The sequence below is a fragment of the Tupaia chinensis genome, unplaced genomic scaffold (genome assembly GCF_000334495.1).
Source record: "Tupaia chinensis unplaced genomic scaffold, TupChi_1.0 Scaffold000100_1, whole genome shotgun sequence".
Taxonomy (NCBI): domain Eukaryota; kingdom Metazoa; phylum Chordata; class Mammalia; order Scandentia; family Tupaiidae; genus Tupaia; species Tupaia belangeri.
Genome location: NW_006159564.1, coordinates 964,334 through 988,442, shown reverse-complemented (window position 1 = coordinate 988,442; position 24,109 = coordinate 964,334). Strand labels below are relative to the sequence as shown.

The window sequence follows — 24,109 nt, the reverse complement described above, 5'->3', positions numbered from 1 at the left end:
GGCGCGGGTCCCGGGGGGGGCGGGGGTCCGCAACCGGGCCCGGGTGGGCCAGTGCAGGGCCCCTCCCACTTTGCATGATTTCTTAAGGTGCATCCATGTTGTAGAGTCAGAATTTCCTACCAAGCCAGCCTGTGGCATGGTATAAGGCAGCTTGATTCCACATAACTGACATCATGGTTCAAGCTCCAGACCCACTCCTCACATGCATGTGTGCCCAAAATCTCAAGAAGAAGAAGAAATGACAAGAAGATCTTCAGAAGAAGACTCCTTCATAGCTCCTGAGAACTAGTGATTTCAAGGAAAAAAGAGAAATGAAGATTTTCTACTGATAATTCAGCCTCTAGCCCCCAAAATCAAGTGGCAGGGAGCCCCTCTAGCTTTCCCTCTTTCTCTGTCTCTGTCTCTATTTGCCTCTCTCTGTCTCTGTCTCTATCTGTTTTTTATTTTTGCCTTTTTTAAAAAAATAATTTTTAGTTTTTTTCTCTTTTTTTCCTTCTCTCTCTCTCTCTCTCTCTTTTCTTTTCTTTTTCTTTTATCTCTTCACTCTGCTTCTCGATCTCCATTAACTGTGTTTCTAGATGGAGCTAAGGGAACCATAACCAAACATTCAAATACTATTAGGGTTAACATATTCCTCAATATCCACGGAATCTGCTGCACAAAGGGATAAAAACAGTACAGCAAAGAAATTCCAGATCACCTCCTTCTGCATGCTCCTGAACACTCAGACTAAACTTAAAGAATTAGGAAGAAACACACCATCCATCAGATGACCAGAAATCACTGCAGGGTCACAGAAAATATGGGAAAGCAAAAAAATACCTCTCCTTCAAGGGAAAAGAATATATCCTTTTCATCCACAGACAGTTCAATGGCAATCATGGAAATGTCGGATAAAGAATTCAGAATACTCATAATGACAAGCTAACAGAGATGGATGAGAAGAGAGAATGAACTGCAGAAGAGGCAGGAGAAAGGAATTGACGAGTTCCAGAAGGTTAGGAAGCTCCTGCAAGATCTAAAAGAGGAATTACATACTTTAAAAAAGAATCAAATGCATCTGTTAGTGATGAAGGCTATAATACAGGAAGTTAAAATCTCCCCTGGAAGTATTAAAAGCAAACTAGATCATCCAGAAAATTGAATCTCAGATGTAGAAGAGAAAATCGCTAGAAAAATCCACCACAAAGACTGAGAAAATTACCCCCCAAATGAAAATAATATACGAGAAATACTAGATATCATCAAACGTCCAAACATCCATACAATTGGTATCCCAGAAGGCGAAGAGACTCATAAGGGCATTGATAATCTATTCCATGAAATCCTAGAGAGGCACTCAAAGATCCAGTCCCAAGAAACACAAAGGACCCCAAATAGAATCAACCCAAGAAGATCTTCGCCAAGACACATTATAGACAGATTGACCAAAACCACAGACAAAGACAAGATACTAAGATTGGCAAAAGAAAAATGGCAAGTTACCTACAAAGGATATCCCATCAGACTAACAGCAGACCTCTCATCGGAAACAATGCGAGCAAGGAAAGAATGGGAAAATATATTCAAGGTGTTAAGAGAAAAGCAATTTCAACCAAGAATACTGTACCCAGCAAGATTATCTTTCATGTGGGAAGAAAAGGCAAGAACATTCTCAGATAAACAAAACCTGAAAGAATTTACCAACACCAGACCAGATCTCCGAGAAGTTCTCAAGGGAGTGCTATGCCAGGGAAATTAAACAGACACACAGAATTAAGAGTTCAAAAACTAAGAAATGGCCAACTTAATCATAGGGCCAAGTCTGGAGTTGAATATTATACCCCAGAATTTAATTGGGAAAATTGAACCATAACAGAATATAGATTAAGTACATGAGACTGAACTGGTGAAATAGCATTTTATGACTTTTGACTAAAACACTGCTGATTTTCTTCTAGGCTTTGTTTTCTGGTTTTAAGGATTTTTGTCCTGTCTTGAGTTGTCGATAGGTTCATGTACCTACTATTTGAACAGAATCCTAACCTGTTTCCTGGTTTTAAGTTTTAAGTGAAGTTCCTTAGCATTTCTTTGATTTATTAAAGTTAAACCTGCTTTTCTTGAAATTACTAGCTGAACTTGCTATTGAAAGTAGTTAGATTATTTAAGAAATTGTGTGATCAATAAAAAATGGGGGAAAAAGAAAAGGAAAACAACTGTAGACACCAGAGATAGTGTTGGAGGAGGGTGGGAAAGGGCAGAGGGTCAGAAATAGGGGTAAAAAATACACACACACACACACACACACACATATATTTGAAACTAGAAATGAAAAATTATTGATGATAACATGCATGATTAAGCCACTATGCAGTATATTCTGAATGGGAAATCACATTTTGTATGCTGTGATGATGCTTATAGAATAAATGTAAATTAATTAATTTAAAATGTTTCAAGGAAAAAAAAAGCTCATGGAAATACGTGTAATGGGAAAACTATGTATGAATTTCAAAAAGTTTTTCTACCAAAATAAATTCATACTTTAATTGTAAAAGAAAAAAAAAGAAAAAGAAAAAAAAAAGAAATGGACAAGAAGAGATCACAGTGTGACTCTCCCCCATGGGCGGTGCTTTCTTACTTTTTCTCAGCATTGTGGAACATTTCTCTCTCCCACCCCCAAACATGCCCTCTAGGAAAATTAAATAATGAAAAAAGAATTTCCTCCCCCCTTTTTATATTTACCAGGGACATGTATGCTCACCAGAGAAAGAAAGAGAGACAGAGAAAGAGGGAGAAAGCACCTTCCCCTGGGGTGCAGTTATGTCACAATCCCTGCTCCTCCTTTCCTTCATCCTGTTGGGACCTTGGTCACAAATGCACAAGTACCTGACATGTTATTCAAGCTGCAGGTTCCAGGAAGTGAACCATGCAGTTGGTCATGTGGGATTTAGCCACCAGGTCATAGGGCCAGCCCCTCCTTTAAAAAAAATAAATAAAAGTTTTTTGGGGTCAGCAGATGGTGTAGTGGTAAAGGTGCTAGACTCCCACATAGCTGATGATAGCTTGAATCTTGGTCCAGGTGACTTGAAAATCATGCTAGTGAGTGAAAAAATCCTGAGAGAAGAATGGAGAAGGGATTGCTGCATAGCCATCCCTCCGGGGGGCGATTTCTCACTTTCCCTCCCTCTCTCTCTCTCTGGCCAGCACAAGTGCTCTACGGCAAAAACCTTACTTTTTTTTTTTTTTTAAATTGCTAGAAGGCATGTACCTCACCACAGAGAAAAAGAGAGAGGAGAGAAATAGCACCCTCTAGTGGAATGTGGTCTCATTGCAATCCTTTTTCCTCCATTTCTCCATCCTGTCTGGATTTTGAGCACATAAACACTACGTTTTTCAAGATATTGAGACCGAAATTTGAACTGCTGTCATCCATGTAGATCTGGTTCCTGATGAACAGGACTTAACTTTTGTGCTACAAGGCCAGCCCTGAATTTCCTCCCTTTTTAAAATGGGATATTCCATTGTATACATATATATATATATATATCCCCCATTTTATTTATTCATTCATCTACCAACAGATACCTAGGTTGCATCCACCTTTTGGCTGTTGTGAATAATGCTGTTATGCAGGTGGGCATACAAATATCTCAAGACCCTGTGTTTAGCTTTTCTAGGTATATACCCAGAAGTGGAATTGCTGCATATATGTTCTATAATAGATTATAAAAATATAATCTATTTTTAATTTTTGAAGTAATCACCATACTATATGTTCTCTATAGCAGTTCCACTGTTTTACTTCCTTACTAAAAATACTCATGAGTTCCAATTTCTCTATCTCTCCTCCAACAGTTTTTACTTGCTGGTTTTTTTGATAGTCATCCTAATGGGTATAAAGTAGTATTTAACTCTGGTTTTGATTTGCATTTCTTATGATTAGATATTATCTTTTCATGTGCTTACGGGCCATTTGTGTATCCTCTTTGGAGACATCTACTCAATCCTTTGCTCATTTTGAAGTTTTTTTTTTATTGCTGAATTGCAGGAAGTTAAAAAATATATATATTCTGGATATCATTCCCTTATTAGAAATATGATTTGTGAATATTTTCTTCCATTCTGTGGGTTGCCTTTTTACCATTGATCGAGTCTTTTTTAAAACATTGGTCATATTTCAGAGGCAAAGGGTTTATTTGAGTGGAAGCAGAAGTAGACAAGAAGTGGATCTGAACTTTACCATTAATAAATGGGTTGAGTTTGTTTTTAATTTTATTTATTTATTTTCAGGTTTTTTTTTGTCACAGTGTTTGCACTTGCCAAAGAGACAGTGAGAGGGAAGGTGAGAAATCTCCCCTACGGGAGATGGCCATGCTGCAATCTCTTCTTCACTCTCCTCCTGGGATTTTAGGCATGCACTGGTGTGATTTTCAAGCTCTGGGTCTGGGACTCAAACCACGCTTGTCTATATGAGAATCTAGCATCTTAACTACCATACCATCTGCTGGTCCCATTTCTATTTTATTTTAAAGGTTTATTCGTAAATCATGCAGGAGTCAGTAGAAATTTTGTTATTGTGCCTGCTTTCATAATAAAGACTGTTCAACTTGCCTTTGAAAAAAACCTAAAAGGGACCTAGTTTGTGTGCAATAAGGCACTAGATTCCCACGTGGCTGACCGTGGTTCAAGTAAAATCCAGTGTAAGAGTGATTAGCAACTATAAACCTGAAATAGTCCACATTGTGTTCACTAGGAGAAATTTTTAAAAATAAATTTTTGTTATAGTGTGTGTGCACTCACTGGAGAGACAGAGAGACACAGAAACTGAGCAATCACCACCCCTCCTTGGGGGGGTGGTCACACAGCAATCCCTTCTCCTCCACTCTCCACTCGGGATTTTGGGTGCACATGCACACGTGAACAGCATCAGTTTTAAGCTGCTGAATCTGGGACTTGAACCACAGTCTGCTATGTGGGAGTCCAGCAACATCACCATTACACCATCTGCTGGTCCCCCAAGAAAAGTTCTTACCCCAAAACCACAGCATTGGGACCAGCAGGTGCACAATGGTTAAAGTGTTAGACTCCCACATGGTCAACTGTGGTTTGATTCCCTGACTCAGTGACTTGAAAATCATACTGGGTACATGTGTGTGCATGCCCAAAATCCCAGGAAGAGAATGGAGAAGGGATTACAGTATGGCCATCCCCTTTGGGAGGTGATTTCTCACTTTCTCTTTCACTATCTGGTCTCTCTCCAGCAAGTACACATGCCTTATGACAAAAATCTATATAAAAAAAAAAAAAAAGAAAGAAAGAAAAAGAAAAAGAAAAGAAAAGAAAAAGCCTGAAAGATTCCAGACCATCAAACCAGATGCTAAGTGAGCTTTTTGTTATAGCAATAATTCTGCTTTGGGATATGACATTTTTTTTTAAAGAAACTGAACTTTATGTTTGTTTATCATCACAGGATAAATGTGGTGTTTGAACAATTTATAATCAATATTTATACAAAAGATTACAATGAGATATGTAGGTAAATAATTGCTCGTATATATTTGACCCTTTTGAATTTCATCTACTCTACTCTGATGCTAAGTGTTTTAGATTATTTCACTATTCCAGCAATCCTGTGAGACAAGTCTTATTCTTTCTTTTGAAACAAAAGTGACAAAATATCCAGCTAAAAGTGACTGAAATAATAAGAGGGTTTATTATTTAACACACAAAGGTGTCTAGAGGTAGGTAGTCCCAAGGCTAAGTCAATACCTCAACAAAGTCATGAAAAAATCTCCTGTTTGCATCCTCCATTCTGTTGCTACTCTTAAGTATGGAAACACTTGGTTCTCAGATTTTTCACTGTTTTTGCTTGCAAGGATGGCCACTGCAGTTCCAGGTATCGTGTCTTATACCATCATACTCAAAGGCAGGAAGCAGGGGACACGTAAGATGATAAACGTGCTCTTTTAATGTCTTCTGCTCTACCTCATCCTCTTCCTTCCACTTTTATCTTAGAGGAAAATCTTTTCTCCAAGTCCGCCATCAGACTTGGTCTTACGGCCTCAGTCAGAACTGGGTTCCTTGATCATTTGACAACATGAAGGCAAAATAGATACCTCACACTTCAGTATTCATCATCTGAGTGGGCTGTGACAGGAGGGACAAGGGGTGAGAAAAGTGACCCCTGGGGGAGTAACCAGGTACCTTATCCTGTTGTTTGAGGATTAAATGTAGGAATGTGAGGTAAGGCAACTTCACCTGGGCCAGGCATATGAAGGAAGGGCTCAGTACTCATTCATTTTCTTTGCTTTATTTCTCTCTTTCTCCCCTTCAGTTTTCTTTTCTTTCTTTCTTAAGGTTTCTGCTATAGGGCCCGTGCGCTCATGGGGTAGACAGAGACAGCAAAAAACCATCCCCCAGTAGGGATGCCCACACTCCAATCCCTTCTTCTCCATTCTCCTCTCAGGATTCTGGGCACACACACACACACACACATGTGTGGTGTGTTTTAAGGTGCCAGATCAAGACTTGAACCATGGTTAGCCATGTGGGAGTCCAGAACCTTAACCACTATGCCATCTGCAGACCCATGCCTTCAATTTTCTTTGCCCAGTTTTCAGCTATTGAAGAAAGATGGAAATTTGAAGTTTTTTCACCTTCTCTACATACGGCACTGGTGCCCTCTTCCCCTAACCTCTGTTCTGGAAAGCTACAGCTCTAGTTTCCACAAGCCATTTAGAATCTCCTTGGCCTCTCAGGAAAGTTATGGAAGGACACATTTTTCTTTTTAAGAGAGATTTTTGCTATAGGAAGCATGCACTCACCAGGGAGACAGAGAGAATAAGAGATCACACCCTGAGAAGATGGCCGTGCCACCATTCCTTCTCCATTCTCCTCTTGCGATCTTGAGAATGCATGCACACATGCCTTGCGTGAGTTTTAAGCCACCAGGTTGAAACTTGAACCATGGATGACAACGAGGGAATCCAGCAACACAAACATTAAGCCACCTACTCGTCCTGAGGGATACTTTCCGATAGTCATTCCATAGATGTCAACTACAAACAAGAAACTGAGGAATCCTTATAAATAAAGAAAAAACAACAGACTACACCCTAACCCTAACCCCAACCCTAATCTAACACTGACCATAACTCAAACACTAACACTAAACATAAATCTAACCCTTACACTAATCCTACTCCCTAACCCTAACCACAACCCTAACCTAACCCTGAGTCTAACTCAAACCCTAACACTAAACGTATATCTAACACTAACCCTAATCTTACACACTAACCCTAACCAAAAACCTAACCTAAGCTTAAACATAACTCAAACACTAGACCTATCCCCAACCCTAATCCTATAACCAAACTATAACCCCAACCCTAACCTAGCACTGACCCAAACTCAAACCCTAACAGTAAACCTGACACTAACCCTCAACCTAATCCTACTCCCTAATCCTAACCCCGAACCTAACCTAACCTTAATACTAACTCAAACCCTAGATCTAACCCCAACCCTACACCCTAACCCTAACCTCAACCCTAACATAACACTGACTCTAACTCAAACCCTAACATGAAACATAAATCTAACCCTAAACCTAATTGTACACCCTAACCCTAGCCCCAAACGTAACCTAACCCTAATCCTAACTCAAAAATGAGACCTAACACTAACTGTAACCCTACACCCTACACTCTAACTGTAACCCCAACACCAACCTAACCCTGACTCTAACTAAAACGCTAACCTAAATATAACCATAACCCTAATCTGAAACAATAGACCTAACCCTAAACCTAATCCTACACCCTAACTCCAACCCCAACCCTAACCTAACTCTGACTCTAATTCAAACCCTAACACTAAACCTAAATCTAACAGTAACCCTACTCTTACCCATAACCCTAACTCCAAACATAACCTAACACTAAGCCTTACTCCAACGATAAACTTAACCCTAACCGTAGTCCTACTCTGTTATCAAAACCCCAAACCTAACCTAACCCTGATTCTAACTCAAATCCTAACACTAAACCTAAATCTAACACTAACCCTACTCTTACTCCATAAACCTAACTCCTAACATAACCTAACCCCAAGTGTAACCCAAACAATAGACCTAACCCTAACTCTAGTCCTACACTCTAACCCAAATACCAACCCTAACCTAACCCTCACTCTAACTCAAACCCTAACACTCAAACTAAATAGAATAGTAAACCTACTCTTACTCCATAACCCTAAACAAACATAACCTAACCCTAAGCCTAAATAAAAAAAATTGACTTAACCCTACCCCTAGTCCTACAAGCTAACCCAAACCCCAATCCTAACCTAACCCTGACTCTAACTCAAACCCTTACACTAAAACTAAATCTAACAGTAACCTTACACTTACTCCATAACCCTAACTCCAAACATAAACTAACTCTAAAGCTACCTCAAACAATAGACCTTACCTTAACCCTAGTCCTATGTCCTAACCCAATCCTGATCCCTAACCAAACACTTACTCTAACTCAAACCCTACCTCTAAACTTAAATCTAACCCTAACTCTAATCTAACACACTAACCCTAACTCCAAATGTAACCTAATCCTAAGGCTAACTCAAGCACTAGACCTAACTCTAACCATACCACTACACCCTAACCCTAACCACAACCCTAAATTAACCCTGACTCTGACTCAAACTCTAACACTAAACCTAAATCTAACAGTAACTCTACTCTTACTCCATAACCCTAACTCGAAACATAACCTAACTCTAGGCCTAACTCAAACATTAGACTTAATCCTAACCTTAGTCCTACATCCTAACCCAAACCCCAACCCAAACCTAACCCTGACTCTAACTCAAACCCTAACACTAAACCTAAATCTAACAGTAAACCTACTCTCACATCATAACCCTAACTCCAATCATAATTTAACCCTAAGCCTAACTCAAGCAATAGACCTAATCCTAACCCTAGTCCTACACCCTAACCCAAACCCCAACCCTAACCTAACCCTGACTCTAACTCAAACCCTAACACCAAACCTAAGTCTAACAGTAACCCTACTCTTACTACATAACCCTAACTCCAAACATAACCTAATCCTAAACCCAACTCAAACACTGTACCTAACCCTAACCCTAGTCCTGCACTGTAACCCAAACCCCCACACTTACCTAACACTGATCCTAACTCAAACCCTAACACTAAACCAAAATCTAACCCTATCCCTAATCTAACACCCTAAACTTAACTCCAAATGAAACCTAACCCTAAGCCTAACTCAAACACTAGACATAACCGGAACCCTAATACTACACCCTAACCCTAACCCTAACCTAAGCCTGACTCTTACTCAAGCCCTAACACTAAACCTAACTTTAACAGTAACCCTACTATTACTCCATAACCCTAACTCCAAACATAACCTAACCCTAAGCCTAATTCAAACAATAGACATAACCCTAACCCTAGTCCTACACCATTACCAAAACCTCAATCCTAACCTAAGTCTAACTCTAACTCAAAATCTAACACTAAACCTAAATCTACCCTAACCCTAATCTAACAGCCTAACCCTAACTCCAAATGTAACCTAACCCTAGGCCTAACCCAAACACTACACCTAACCCTAACCCTAGCACTTCAACCTAACCCTACCCCCACCCCTAACCTAACCCTGACTCTAACTCAAACCCTAGCACTAAACCTAAATCTACCTCTAACCCTAATCTAACAGCCTAACCCTAACTCCAAATGTAACCTAACCCTAGGCCTAACCCAAACACTACACCTAACCCTAACCCTAGCACTTCAACCTAACCCTAACCCCAACCCTAACCTAACGCTGACTCTAACTCAAACTCTAACACTAAACCTAATTCTAAGAGTAGCCCTAACCTTACTCCCTAACCCTAACTCCAAACCTAGCCTAAGACTAACTCAAACAGTAGACCTAACCCTAACTCTCATCCTACACTCTAACCCTAACCCCAACCATAACTTAAACCTAACTCTAATGCAAACCCTAACACTAAACCTAAATCTAATCCTAACCCTAATCTTACACCATAACCCTAACCCCAAACCTAACATAACCCTTACCCTAAGTCAAGCATGAGGCCTAACCCTAACCCTAGTCAAACACACTAACCATAACCTCAACCCTAACCTAATCCTGACAGTAACTCAAAACCTAACACTAAACCTAAGTTCTACACTAACACTAATCTTATACTCTAACCCTAATCCCAAACCTAACATAACCCTAACCTGAACTCAAACACTACATCAAAACCTAACCCTAATCCTACACCCTAACCCTAACCCCAACCCTAACCTCACCCTGACTATAACTCAAACCCTAACACTAAAGCTAAATCTAATACTAACCCTAATCTTATACCCTACCCCTAACCCCATACCTAAATTAACTGTAACCCTAACTCAAACACTAGACCTAACCCTAACCATAATCAATCATATTAACCATAACCATAATCCTATCCTAACACTGACTCTAACTGAAACCCTTACACTAAACTTAAATCTAACCCTAATCCTAACTCAAACACTAGACCTAACCCTAACCCTCATCCTACACCCAAACCCTAACCCTAACCTAACCCTGACTCTAATTAAAACCCCAACTCTAAATCTAAATCTAACTCTAACCCTAATCTTACACCCTAAACCTAACCCCAAATCAAACCTAACCCTAACCATAACTCAAACAGTAGAACTAACACTAACCTTAATCCTATACCCTAACCCTAACCCAAACCCCAACCCTGATCTATGCCTGAATCTAACTCAAACCCTAATACTAAACCTAAATCTATTCCTAACCCTAATCTAACACCCTAACCCTAACCCCAAACCTAACCTAACCCTAACCCTAACCCTAACCTACCCCTAGCCGTACACACTAACCCTAACCCCAACCCTAACCTAACCCTGACTGTAACTAAATCCTTAACAGTAAACCTAAATCTAATCCTAACCCTAATATTACATGCTAACATTAACCCCAAACCTAACCTAACCCTAACCTTTAACTAAAACACTAGACCTAACCATAACCCTAATTCAACAACCTAACTTAAACCCAATCCTAACCCAACCCTGACTCTAAGTCTAACCCTAGCACTAAACTTAAATCTAACCCTAACCCTAATCTTACACCCTAACCCCAAACTTAATGTAACCCTAACCATAACTCAAACACTAGACCTAACCATAACTCTAATCCCACACCCTAACCCTAACCCCAACCCTAACCTAACCCTGTTCTCTAACTCAAACCCTAACAGTAAACCTAAATTTAAAACTAACCCTAATCTTACACCCTAAACCTAACCCTAACCCCAAACCTAACCTAAACGTAACCCTAACTCAAACACTACACCTAATTCTAACCCTAATCAAACAAACAATAACCCGAATTCTAACCTAACCCAGACTCTAACCCAAACTCTAATACTAAACCTAAATCTATCCCTAACCCTAACCTTACACCCTAACCCTAACCCCAAACCTAACCTAACCCTAACTCAAACAGTAGAACTAACCCTAACCCTAACTCTACACCCTGACACTAATTCAAACCCTAATCTAACCCTGACTCTAACTCAAACCCTAACCCTAATCTTACACCTTAACCTTAACCCCAAACCTAACCTAACCCTAACCCTAACCCTAACTCAAACACTATACCTAATCCATTCCTAATCCTACACCCTAACCCTAACCCCAACCCTAACCTAACCCTGACTCTAACTCTAACCCTCATATTAAACCTAAATTTAACCCTAACCCTAATCTTACACCCTTATCCTAACCCCAAACCCAACCTAACCCTCACCCTAACTCAAACACTAGACCTAACCCTAACCCTTCTCCTAACTAAAATACTCATGACGTTTGAAGCTTTGATCAGCTGAAGGCAGAATGAGGTTTTAGAAACCTTATTAGCAGTGATAAACTCTTCAAAGGATTATGCTTTATTTGTCAAGCCAAAGCTGATTTAGCAATGGAACAGTGAGCCAGTTCTGATGAAAGGGACCCAGGGTGTCAGGACCCAGGTACTCAGGGCTGAGCACCTGAGACTCCCCTAGCTTCAAGAAGGGGGATTGACTTTCCTGTGTCTTACTCTGGGGAGAAGGCAGCAGAAATCTGCTCTGCAGTCCTATCTTTTATGAACCTCCAAAGACAAAAATGTTGACAACCACAGGCATAGCGCTATGCAATTGTGTTGGACATACTGCAAAGGAAAACCATCAGCAGCTGTCTGAAGCTGGTTTCTTTTATTAACGTCTCATAACAAAGCCTGTAGCATGAAGCAAAACAGATGAAAAACCAGCCTTCATTAGTGCAGGCTAGGAAAGATGACGTTGTTTTTCCCCAGTCAGTAAGTTTTTATCAACTTAAAACACCTTGAACTGTCTATGCCCACCATGGGCTTAGGTGTGGGATTGTACAGAGAGTTTAGAAGCCTGGTGCTGCCCTGTGAGAGCATTCCCTTACCTCTGTGGGAGAGGCCAGACCAACACAGGAAATGGGAGTGCAGGGGCTCAACTATGAAGGTTTAGAAGAACACTACGATCTGTGTGAGATCAGTCTCTTTTAGGGCAGAGACCCCAGCTGGCTCATTTTGTTGTTCTTAGCATTGTCACATGAGGTAAGAATTTAATATGTAAATTTCAAATATAAGTCAACTCTAAGATTTTATTCACCCGCAGTTTCCTTCCACTCAGTGCTTTACCTATTGCCTCTGCCTATGTACTTAGAAAAGCTTTTACCAGAATAAAAGCGCCCCCAAACCCTGACAGTGCCACATACACTCACATACACACTCGTAAGCTCTTGATTCTTGTTTTCATTCTTTCTTTCTTGATCTCATTCTTTTTGTTTCTTCTTTTTCTTCTCCTTTTTTTTTTTTTCTAATTTGACAGAGGGTGTGCGTACTCACTGGAGAGAGAGAGACAGAGTGAGAGAGAGGAAAGCAAGAAAGCACCCTCCATGGGGCATGGTCACGCTACAATCCCTTCTTTTCCACTTCTTCCTCATTTTGGAATATTGGACTTATACACACACACACACCAGGTGTGTTTTTCAGCCCACCCAGTTCAGGGCTTGAATCATACCATCGGCCATATGGGATCCAGCTGCCTTAACTGCTAGGATATAGGCTGGCCTGCTCACCTTTTCTTTTCTCTCTCTCCAGCATTCTTTCCAGGAGTCGGAGAGAGTCGAGTTGTACCCAGTTTTCCCAAGCTTCCACCAATCGGTTCCCAAAAGTGCAAGGATAAAGAATTTAAGAAGTGGATGAAGAAGACATGAGCAAGATGACAGAAGGTGTGGAGGGGGTAGAAAAATAGAGCAAGAAAACCACAAGAGTCAGGCTTCCTGTCATGGGTAGGGAGCGATTTGTGAATGCTGATGCCCTTCTCATCACCGGGTTAAGGAGGATGGCACCCAGACTTTGCAGCAGTGTGAGAATCTTGCAAGATAAACGGCTTTGGGTGTGTCTATTTTCGAAGAAGTGGAAAAACCAGGAGCTCTGTGCGGTCTCCTTTCTATCATCCATTCTGGCCAGTTATTTTTCTTGAATAACTTCTCATAACATGACTTGTGTATTTTAAAAATTGACCCAATAATTGTATGACTTATGTTTCAATATAGGGCTTTCCATAAGGCCAATTCTTAGAACAAAGGGAAATGAGTACTTTTTTGGAAAGGTGTTTGACTGCTTAGTGAACCCATGCCTTCTTGGCATCTGTGATGTTTAATTTTGTATGTCAACCTGGCCATGCTCTGGAATGCCTAGATGTTTAATAAAACATTATTCTGGATATTTTTGTGAGGAGTTTTTGGGATGAACTTTGCACTTAAATCAGAAGACTTGAGTAAAATAAATTTCCCTCCATAATGTGAGGTGGACCTCAACTAATTGCTTAAAGGCCTGAATAGAAAAAAATAAGAGGCAGTTCTCCAGCAGGTGATTTCAGACCTCACCTGCAACATTGTGTTCAAGTCCAGAAGAGCATTACTGGACTTGAACACACCCTTTTCTGAGCAGGCCTTCTCCATCAGATTTTTGGATTTGCCAGCCTCCACAATCACATGAATCAATCCTTTCCTTTCCTCTTTCCTTTCCTCTTTCCTTTCCTTTCCTCTTTCCTTTCTCTTTCTTTCTTTCTTTCTTTCTTTCTTTCTTATGATTTTTGTCTTTCCCAGCCTTTCCTCTTTCCTGTCTCCATTCTTTCCTTTTCCTCTTCCTTTTCTCTTTCTTTCTTTCTTTCTTTCTTTCTTTCTTTCTTTCTTTCTTTCTTTCTTTCTTTCTTTCTTTCTCCTTTTCTCTTATTTTCTTTCTTTTTCTTTCTCTCTCTCTCTTCCTCCCTCCCTCTCTCTTCCTTCATTTCCCTCTTTTTCTTCTTTCTTCTTCCTTCCTTCCTCCCTTCTTTTCTTCCTTTTTCTTTCTATCTGTCTGTCTATACATTCACCTTACTGGTATTTACTGATGAGCAAGGTTGGGATATAATGAACGCATTCATGGCTTTTCTAAGCAATACAATAACCAAGCAGTGTGGATGAACGATCTGTGAGCCCAGGATCTTCTCTGTCCCTTCCTAGCACCCTGCCCTGGACAGGTCACCTAAGCTCCAAAAATGATTGCTCAGATGCCTAGTACATTGTCATCGCCTGGAATATGTGTTTTCTATCAGCACTGTAACAATTACTCTACACTCTGTGCTTAAAACATACATTTATTCTCTTACATATTTGGAGGCCAAATCAAGGTGTAAGCAGGACTTCTAAAGGCTTCAGGGGAGATTTGATTTTTTGCCTTTTTCAACTTCTAGAGGCCACTTCATTTTAAAAAGATTTTTACCATAGGGTGCATGTGCTCACTGGAGAAAGACAGAGAGAGGGAAAGTGAGAAATCACCCCCTTGGGGGATGGCTGTGTCACAATCCTCTCTCCTCTATTTTCCTTTTGGGATTTTGGACACACATGCACACGTGCCAGGCATAATTTTCAAGCTTCCAGGTCCAGATCCTACTCTCTGATTTCCGCCTGATTTCTCTTATGAGGACCCTAGTGATCACTTCCCAGAAAGCCTGGGTTAGTGTCACATAAAGAAATATCCTGGATGTAATCACACCAACAAAGTCTTTTTGACATGGAAGGTGGCATTTATAGGTTCCAGAGATTAGAATGTCAATACCTTCAGTGGGGGCTGGGCACTCTTTAGCTTACCACACCTGGTCACCAGAGGTAAATGGTTACAGATGGAAGGTGAGATAGAGGAGGGATTTCAGAGTTGGTACTTAATTTTAGGGAAAGTACTCAATTATTTGGTGAGTGCAGAAAGTTGCAACAAAGGCTTTCTTTGCTCCTAAAGGGACATACCAATTGGTATTGTACTTTTTCTTTAGTGATGACAGTTCTTCTGTTAGAATCATCATGGACTAAAGCATTTCTCATCTCAAAAAAATTAATATAATTGTTTTTTCTAGAGAGTGCATGTACTAGCCAGAGACAGAGAGAAAGAGAAGAGAAAGCACCACCCTCCCCCATGGGGAATGGTCGCACTGCAATTTCTTCACTTCTATCTCTTCTTCCTCTTGGGATTTTGGGCACACATGAAAATACATCCAGTCTGTTTCTCAGGCTGCTGGGTCTGGGATTCAAACTATGTGGCTGGCCATATGGAATATGGCTGCCTTAACCACCAGGCCACAGAGCCAGCCCTAAAAATATATTAAAAAGTCTAATATTGTGGTCATAAGGTACACAGATCTATGGAGCTTCATGCCCTGGCAGCTTCACCAAATGTTTCATCCAATCTCCTGTAAGTGATCTTTGGCAAGAATTAAAACTTTTTAAGATGGACACCTGAGAAGCTCTATCAATATATATAATTCAGCTATCATAAATCCAGGGTATCATCTGCATTCTAGAATATATCATACCAGTCTAGAATTGTTTTGTATCTCAACCTGCTGAGTACACTTTTTGAAAATCTATCACTTTCATGTTGTATCTTGCTCTGCCCCATGGACAACTTTAGGGAGACTTCTGGCCTTTGTTTTTGATGTCTTACTAAATTTTGGATGCTCAGGAACCTGCTCCAACCTTTGCTTGGTATATTATTAGCACAGAAAACTTCATTTTGACTCCATAGAAAGGAGAGGACTAAACCAATTTGTTTTCAAAAATCATCCTGTTGCTTAACTCAATTCAAAAAGTGTTGGAAAGTCTATATTATTTTAACCAAACAGTGAAGACTCATAATCTGATCCCACTTAGGTAGATGAAAGGACTCCTCCCAATCTGGGGAAGCTTAGTTTACTTACTCTTGCCTGCCAATGACATCACCTGCCTTCAGACACAAGGATGTCAAATAAACTGAGACTTGGTCTATGGCTGAAGGATGATTTATTGCCTCCCATTCCAAGAACATTTTACTACACATCATTATGCCTTCCCCCCTTCACCTTCTTTTCAACTCTAAAATTCTCATTTTCTATCTGGGATTGCATTTGGTTCAGTCAATGCCAATTCCCTTTTTGCAAAGTCCCAGTCATCTCAAGCCTTGTCAGAAATCTGTGGCTCTGGGCCAGCAGGTGGCATGGTGGTGAAGGTTCTGGACTCCCATGTGGCTGACCATGGTTGAGTCCCAAACCTGGCAGCTTGCTTTCTCACTTGCTCTCTCTCCTCTGTCTGTCTGGTGAGTGTGTGTGCCCTGTAGCAAATTAAAAAGAGTAATAATAAGTGAAATTAAATAAATAATTTTTTAAAAAAGAAAAAAAATGAAATCTGTGGCTCTGCTACTTTACTTCTGTGCTCCACTTTTCTTTTTAAATCTTGACTTTATTAATGGGAGATGGACTCATTTCCACCTTTTTTCATGAAGTAGATTACCATCAGGAAAACGGTGGCCAACCACGTCATGGCTCCTGTCGCCATATAGGCAAGACCTAAGAAGAAGCCATTACTTCCGATCCATGTCAGGGTGGAAAGAACAACGGATTTTTCTCCTTGGAACCTGGTAACTGGGAAGTCTAAGAAGACCTGTTAAGGATCCATCCCAGCACTTCTCATCTCTATTATATACACTAAATAGATTAGGTTGAGCCACATAAAATTGCTCTTTTTTTTTGTAGATAAAAAAAACAATTGAATATTCAATTTCATATGTTCAATCTCATCTTTACCAACTAGTACTCTACTTTGCTGGGATGAAGTTAAGTACACACAAGACTTCTCTCTACACAGTTGTAATCTACAAAAGAAATTCTGATCCAGGTAGGTATAAATGACATGCAGACAACTGCATAATGAGCAAATATGTTTAATTTCCTTTGGTGAACACAAGGAAATTAAAAGAATACAGATAAGATTTATAGCAAACATAACTTTCTCATGTATGAATCAGGAGACCAAATTCAGGCTAAAGTCCTTAGTAGGCTAAGGACTGAATTCCTACCATGGGGAAAATTCTTCAAGGGGTGTGAACAACAATAAAACAGAATAAATTAATTAAAATAATGAGGTATGTGGCAAAAACATTTTTGGTGGTAAAGCTAAAGGGGATGCATTTGTTTTAGTTTTTAAAAGGCTAGTATCCCCTGTTGCTGGGGAGAAAGTGTTTGAAGTGGGTTTGCTATCGTTAGCATTTGTATGATGTCATTTCGATCATGCATGTGGCCTGAGGTTTTTAAACATCTGGTCCCTTTCATAAACCAAACTGATAAACAAAGACTCTCATAGCAACACACAGGACAGAGGCATTTCCCAGCAAAGCTTTTTTTTTTTTTAAGAGGTTTTTGCTATAGGGCGTGTGCGCTCGCCAGACAGAGAGAGACAGAGAGACAGAAAGCGAGAAATCACCCCCCAGGGGGGATGGCCACGCCGCAATCCCTTCTCCTCCATTCTCCTCTCGGGATCTTTGGCACGCACACACACGCGCCCGGCATGAGTTTTAAGCCAGCAGGTCCAGGATGCGACCCACGGTCGACTACGTGGGAGTCCAGCGACATAGCCATTACGCTAACTACTGGTCCCCCAGAAAAGCTCTTAAAAGGCTTCAAATCAAATAGCAACCTGCTATTTAAAGGCACTAGGAAACATGTTAGGTAACTCTCTTTTCCTTTACATCAGAATTCTTATTGTCACCAGGCCCTTGGTGCCACCTCAACCAATCTGCCTGTCACTTTTCTTCCTCTCAGATTTATTGGAGGGGGGTCTTGTTCTCACACACAAATCATCTTTTCCCCTTTGAAGTGGCCAGTATGTTCTGCAGCCTTGGCTTGATTTTTCCTATGTTAGCCAGGCCAAAAGACTGGCAGGGCAATCTTCACTGTGAACTCCATCCAGTACAAGCATGGGACGGAAGCTCAGGACTAAAGTTCCTCATGAAAGATTCAGATTTGAGAGTGACCAGCATTAAAACGTGATGGTGAATGAAGTCACCCAAGGAGAACACAGCCCAAGAGAAGAAAGAAATTGAGCGTGTCCCTTGTTTGGAACATAGCCTTCTTCTTCATGTTCTACCTGCAAACCCAGTGTAATGCATTGTGAAGACAAAAGGCAGGATTTCTTTGTGTGTGTGTGTGTGTGTGTGTGTGTGTGTGTGTGTGTTTCTGTCTCTTGAATGAGTTTATAATCACTCTACTGGTAAGGCAGTCACAAAGTGGATGGGATCAGAGATTCAATTGGAGGGACCACTGTCAATCAACTTTCAATCTCTACTTATATTAATTTATTTACTGAGAGAAGGGTTTGCTGAAATTCCTGTTCAAAAGCTTTACTCTCTGATCTGCATCTATAAAGCTCCACAAGACAGGCAATTTGTAGCTTTCATTTTCAAAGAGTAGAATTAGACCCCTCTAGAGGAACTAACTAAAGAAAAACTAGACTCCTGGTGAGTAAAAAAAGGAGGCAAAAAGCTGAAAGGCAGAGAGCGCATCACATCAGGGCGACATCTCTGATGGAGGAATGTCCCCAGTTCCCTGTCAGAATGGAGATTTTCACTCACATAATGTAGCAGAGGAAGGGGAAAGGATGGAGCAGGAACCTGTAGCACACACACTGTCCACTTTCCTACAAGAATTTCTCATTCAACTCTCTGAGAGGTGAAGAGACTAAGGAGGGGAATGATTTTGTGTCAAGAACATCTGGCCAGATGGCATGGGTAGGGCAAGGGAGTCCCATTGAACAGTCTGAGACAGAAGTCCAGAGAGGCTACAAGAGGGTGCTGATGCCTAATGGAGGTGAAGTTTCAAAGCTGTGTGTGTACAAGCCCTGTCAAGATTCTGCCTCCAGGAGAATTCCACTCAGGAGAACTATAAAGAGACTTTGTTAAGTACGAAGGCCAGAGTTAGTGTAAATTGTGTTCAAATACATAATTTCTTAAAGATAGTATTTGATGCCATTTAAAAATTAAAATCGTCTGGGGCCAGCAGGTGGTGTGGAATAAGGTGCTGGATCCCAGATGACTGACTGCACAGTTCAAGTCCTATGTGGGTACATGCCGCAAATCCCAAGAGAATGAAGGAGAAGGGATTGAAGGATGTTCATACCCTTTGGCAGGTGATTTCTCTCTCTCCCCACCTCTGACTAGTGCACATGCCCTAAAGCAATATAAAAACTAAAACTAAACTAAAATAAGATAGAATCTTTCAGAATTTTTAAAAAGAGATTTTTGCTATAGGACGTGGGTACTCACCAGAGAGAAAAAGAAAGACAGAAAGCAAGAAATCACTCCCCCAAGGGCAGATGGCCATGTCCCAATCTTTTCTCCTCATTCTTCTCTCAGGATGTTGATCATGCAAGCACACGTGCCTGGTGTGAGTTTCAAGTCACAAGGTCTGGGACTTGAACTTCAGTTGGTCATGTGAAAGTCCAGCACCTTAACCACTACAGTACCTACTAGCCCAAAAACCTTTTAGATTTTAAATCAAGAGTTACATTTGTATTTTAAAATGAAGTGAAAAATTCAGAATGTCTTATCAATGAGAGTATCTGTCTCCTGACTTGGACCATACATCCATAATCAAAGCATCAGCTCTTGCTGCAGAGCTCATAGCACACCTATGGCTGGGTTACCCGGGCCTGTCCCTGAGTCCAGGGCTCCCTTGGTCTATTATACATTTGCCTGGAATACAATGTTCTATAGTCTCTCGCAGCTTTAGTTACTTTTAGTCCCTATTCAAAATTTATTTATCAAGCCCCTCTCTATTTTTGTTATCTTGCACCTCATTTGATTCTAGGCAGCACACTTCTCCTCAGTGTCTTAGATCTCTTGGCCCAGTGTTATTGAATATTTCGTGAGGAACAGAAATAGTCCTTCCCTACATAGTCATTCCTCCTTACCTGATGCTATTGATTACTACTCTACTTCTATCCAAAAAAGAAGACAGAAAAGGAGAAATTTAAGTACGCCATGGGGTGACAAACAACTACATGGTGATGGAATGACAGACAAAGGGGGTTCGGGACAGATCATCCCCAAATATGCTACTTTGGCATTGAAGACATAAACCTGATTGTTTTTTCATACTTCCAAAATCTCTTCCATAGGATCTGGGGTGAAGTCATACCCACTAACATTAAGAGACCATTTTGACTCTTCAATAATAGGATCCTTCCTACATCCTGTCTTTGGGACAGTATTTTGTGATGTACGCAAGCCACTTTATCTCTGTTAAAGTACAATGCCTGCTGATGCCTTCCTAAACAGACCTTCCTTTCCAATAACCAACCTAAGAATTGTAAAACCCACCTATGGCCTACAACCCCCCACTTCCATATATCCTGCCTTTTGGGGCCAGACTAATGAGAAAACTCTTTTCACTAAATTCCAAACCTTCTCTCTCACTCTCAAAACCAAATAAAAGGAACCCCTGTATCTGATCACTCAGAGAAAGGTAAACATGCCTTTCTCAGGGTCAGTTACACATATTTGTGTTTAGAAATAAACCACATTAATTATTACTTCTGCAGAGTTGGTTATTTCCTTGTCAGTATCTTGATTATTCTGAGCTAAATGCACTTTAAAAATATAGGTGTAAGAAGGACACTCTGAACTTTTTCTTCCTGAAAGCAAGAGATAAAATTCCCATGTGAAAGATGCCTCCCTATAATGAAGAAAAGAAACATTCTTATTACCAGAAGCAGCGAGTCAGGCTGAGAGAAATCTGTACAGATAAATCTTGTTAAACTAACCCTTCTGTCCTTCCCTCCTTCCCTCCCTCCTTGCTTTCCTTTCCAGATTTAATTGGACAATAGAAAAGTATAGAATAAAATAATTGGATGAGTAGCCAGATTTCCCTTCATCCCCAGAAAGAAAAGTTGCCTGAAAGGATACTGTAGGCTATGGTGAGGCTATAATTCCCAGCAGGCAAGCCTTCAATAAAACAGTGTATTCGATTGAGCCGCCGGTACAGTTTCTTGAACGTGGCAAAGGCAGCCGTGCGCATCCACACAATGAAGTCCTCGTTGATGAAGCCGTTGTTCCCTGGGTCATCAGCATCCAAATAATAGATAGGCATAGGCCAGTTTGGGGGCTTTACAGTTCCTGTCAGAAAAAAACGAGGAATATGACAGAAAAAAAAATATATCTATCTACTTTGATTTTCTATAGAATGAAAGAATTTCTGCAATCTTGAGGAAAGAGATACAGAAATTAGACATTTATAAAAAATGTGTTTACAGGGAACCAGCAGTTAGCGTAATGGCTATGTCGCTGGACTCCCACATAGTCGACCGCGGTTCGTGTCCCGGACCCGGTGGCTTAAAACTCACGCCGGGCGCGTGTGCGTGCGTGCCCAAGATCCCAAGAGGAAAATGGAGGAGAAGGGATTGCGGCGTGACCATCCCCCCGGGGGGTGATTTCTCTCTTTCTGTCTCTATGTCTCTCTCTGTCTGGCGAGCGCACACGCCCTACAATGAAAATCTCTCAAAAAAAAAATGTGTTTACATGGGCCTGTTTCATGGCCTAGTGGTTAAGGGAGCCACATTCTGCATGGCCAACCATGGTGTTAATCTTGGCCCCAGTGACTTGCTAAATACACCAAGCACATATGTATGTGTGCCCAAATACCAATGGGGTGCAGAAACGAAGGAGAAGTGATTGCAGCATGATCGTGCCCCATTATGGAGTGCTTTCTCTCTTTCTAACTCTCTGTCTCTCTCTGGTGAGTGCATGTATCCTCTGGCAATTAAAAAAATGTGTTTATGTGGAAATTACCTGAGTATGCAGGTATTAAAAACAATAGTTTTAGGGCCAGCAGGTGGCATGGTGGATTAAGGTGCTTGACTCCTACTTGATTAACTGCGGTTTGAAACTTAACCCTGGTGGCTTAAAAATCAAGCCAGATATCACACACACATACACACACACACACATACAGTATCACACACACATACACACACACACATACACACACACATATACAAAACGCACACACATGTATGTGTGTGTGTGTGTGTGTACATGCCCAAAACCCTGAGAGGAGAAAGGAGGGGAGAGGATTACGACATGGACATTTCTCCTGGTGGGTGATTTATCATTTTCTCTCTCTCTCTAGCCCTATGACAAAAAAAAAAAAAAAAAAAAATTTTAGGACTAACTATGGTGGTGCAGGTATCAGGGGCCTATATGGTTGGAAGACATATGGAAGGGTTATGGGTTTATGTCCTGTGAGTACCTCAACTATGGGGCATGCCTGTGATCCTGGTTGGCTTCCGGTCTGTAGGGACAATCACAACATGAAGACTCTATTGAGGGTGACCTCCACCTCTCTCAGGAAATTAATAAACTTAAATAAAACTTAAAAAAAAAAAAGAAAGAGAGAGAAAGGGGTAGCTCATGGCATAGTGGTTAAGGCAGCTGGATCCCACATGGCCGACTGTGCATTTTGAATCCTGGACCTGGCTGCTTGAGAAACATGCTAGGCACATAAACATGTGTCCAAGATCCCCAAACAAAAAGGAAATGAAGGAGAAGGGATTGTGGTGAGACTATGCCCCATGGGGAAGCTTTTCTCATTCTTCCTGCCCACATCACTCTCTGGCAAGTGCACACTCCCTCTGGAAAATTAAAGTAAATAAATTAATACATGCATAAGAGAGAAATAATGGTTTTAGACTCTAAGGGATTGCTTCTAATATTTTCACAGGGTTAAAAAAAAGGAGGAGTATATTAGAGTGAATATGTATTAAGTCTTCAATTACTTTGTTTATAAAGCATTGAAAAATAGAATTAAATGGTAATGGTTGCATTCATTGAGAAATATCTTTTTTAAATTTTATTTATTATCATAATGTTTTCTATATTACATTGAACCACATCTATCTTTTTATTTCTTCTTTAAATTTATTTTTTTACATTAATTCACTATACATCATTACAGCATACAAATGAATTTTCCATCCAAAATACACTGTATATATTGGCTCAATCAAGCATATCGACATACATGTTATCAGCAAATAATTTTCTATTTCTTATGTCTTGTATACTTTGTGTTTTTTTTTCCATCCTTGATTCCCTATCCCTCACCCTCTGCCATGTCCCACTCTCCTCCCACATTGTCTCTGGTATCCATGGTTGCTTTCTATGCCTTTCCCCCCATTTAATTGATTTGCTAAGGGACTTAATTAGTCTAAATATTTCCAATAGCAAGTGCAGCTGATATATACCTATACATGAATCCAAGTCTGACTGTAGGCATAAACCTCAGTGAGTAGAATGAACATACTATGAAGTAGTACCTAGCTGGGGCTATATAGCTTGCTGCAGTCATCAAATATGCATTTTTAAAAATTTCAATAAGAACAGTTTTACTGTTTTTTTTTCTCCTGAAACTTTTTTATTTTAATTTCTTAACATTCATTCCCTGAGCATCATCACAACATACTAAATGTGGTTTCCCATCTAGAATAAACTGCATAGTGGCTTAAACATGCATGTTATCATCAATAATATTCCATTTCTACTTTCATATACATGTATATGTATATATATGTTTTTTACCCTATGTTTGACCCTCTGCCCTTTCTCACTCTCTTATTACACTATCTCTGCTATATACAGTTGTCTTC

At 40.3% G+C, this 24,109-nt stretch overlaps 1 protein-coding gene across 1 annotated transcript in view; it reads right to left on the bottom strand.

Moving 5' to 3' along the window:
• Positions 1–16,787: 16,787 nt before the first annotated feature.
• Positions 16,788–24,109, bottom strand: part of LOC102476557 (cell cycle control protein 50C-like) — a 37,035-nt gene continuing 29,713 nt past the window's right edge. The window contains exons 8-9 of the mRNA XM_006143553.1: positions 21,372–21,581; positions 16,788–17,064 (exon numbers count right to left, since the gene is read on the bottom strand). Of these exons, the coding sequence (XP_006143615.1) occupies positions 16,877–17,064; positions 21,372–21,581 (398 nt within the window). The 3' untranslated portion in view covers positions 16,788–16,876. The remainder of the gene's footprint in view (positions 17,065–21,371; positions 21,582–24,109) is intronic.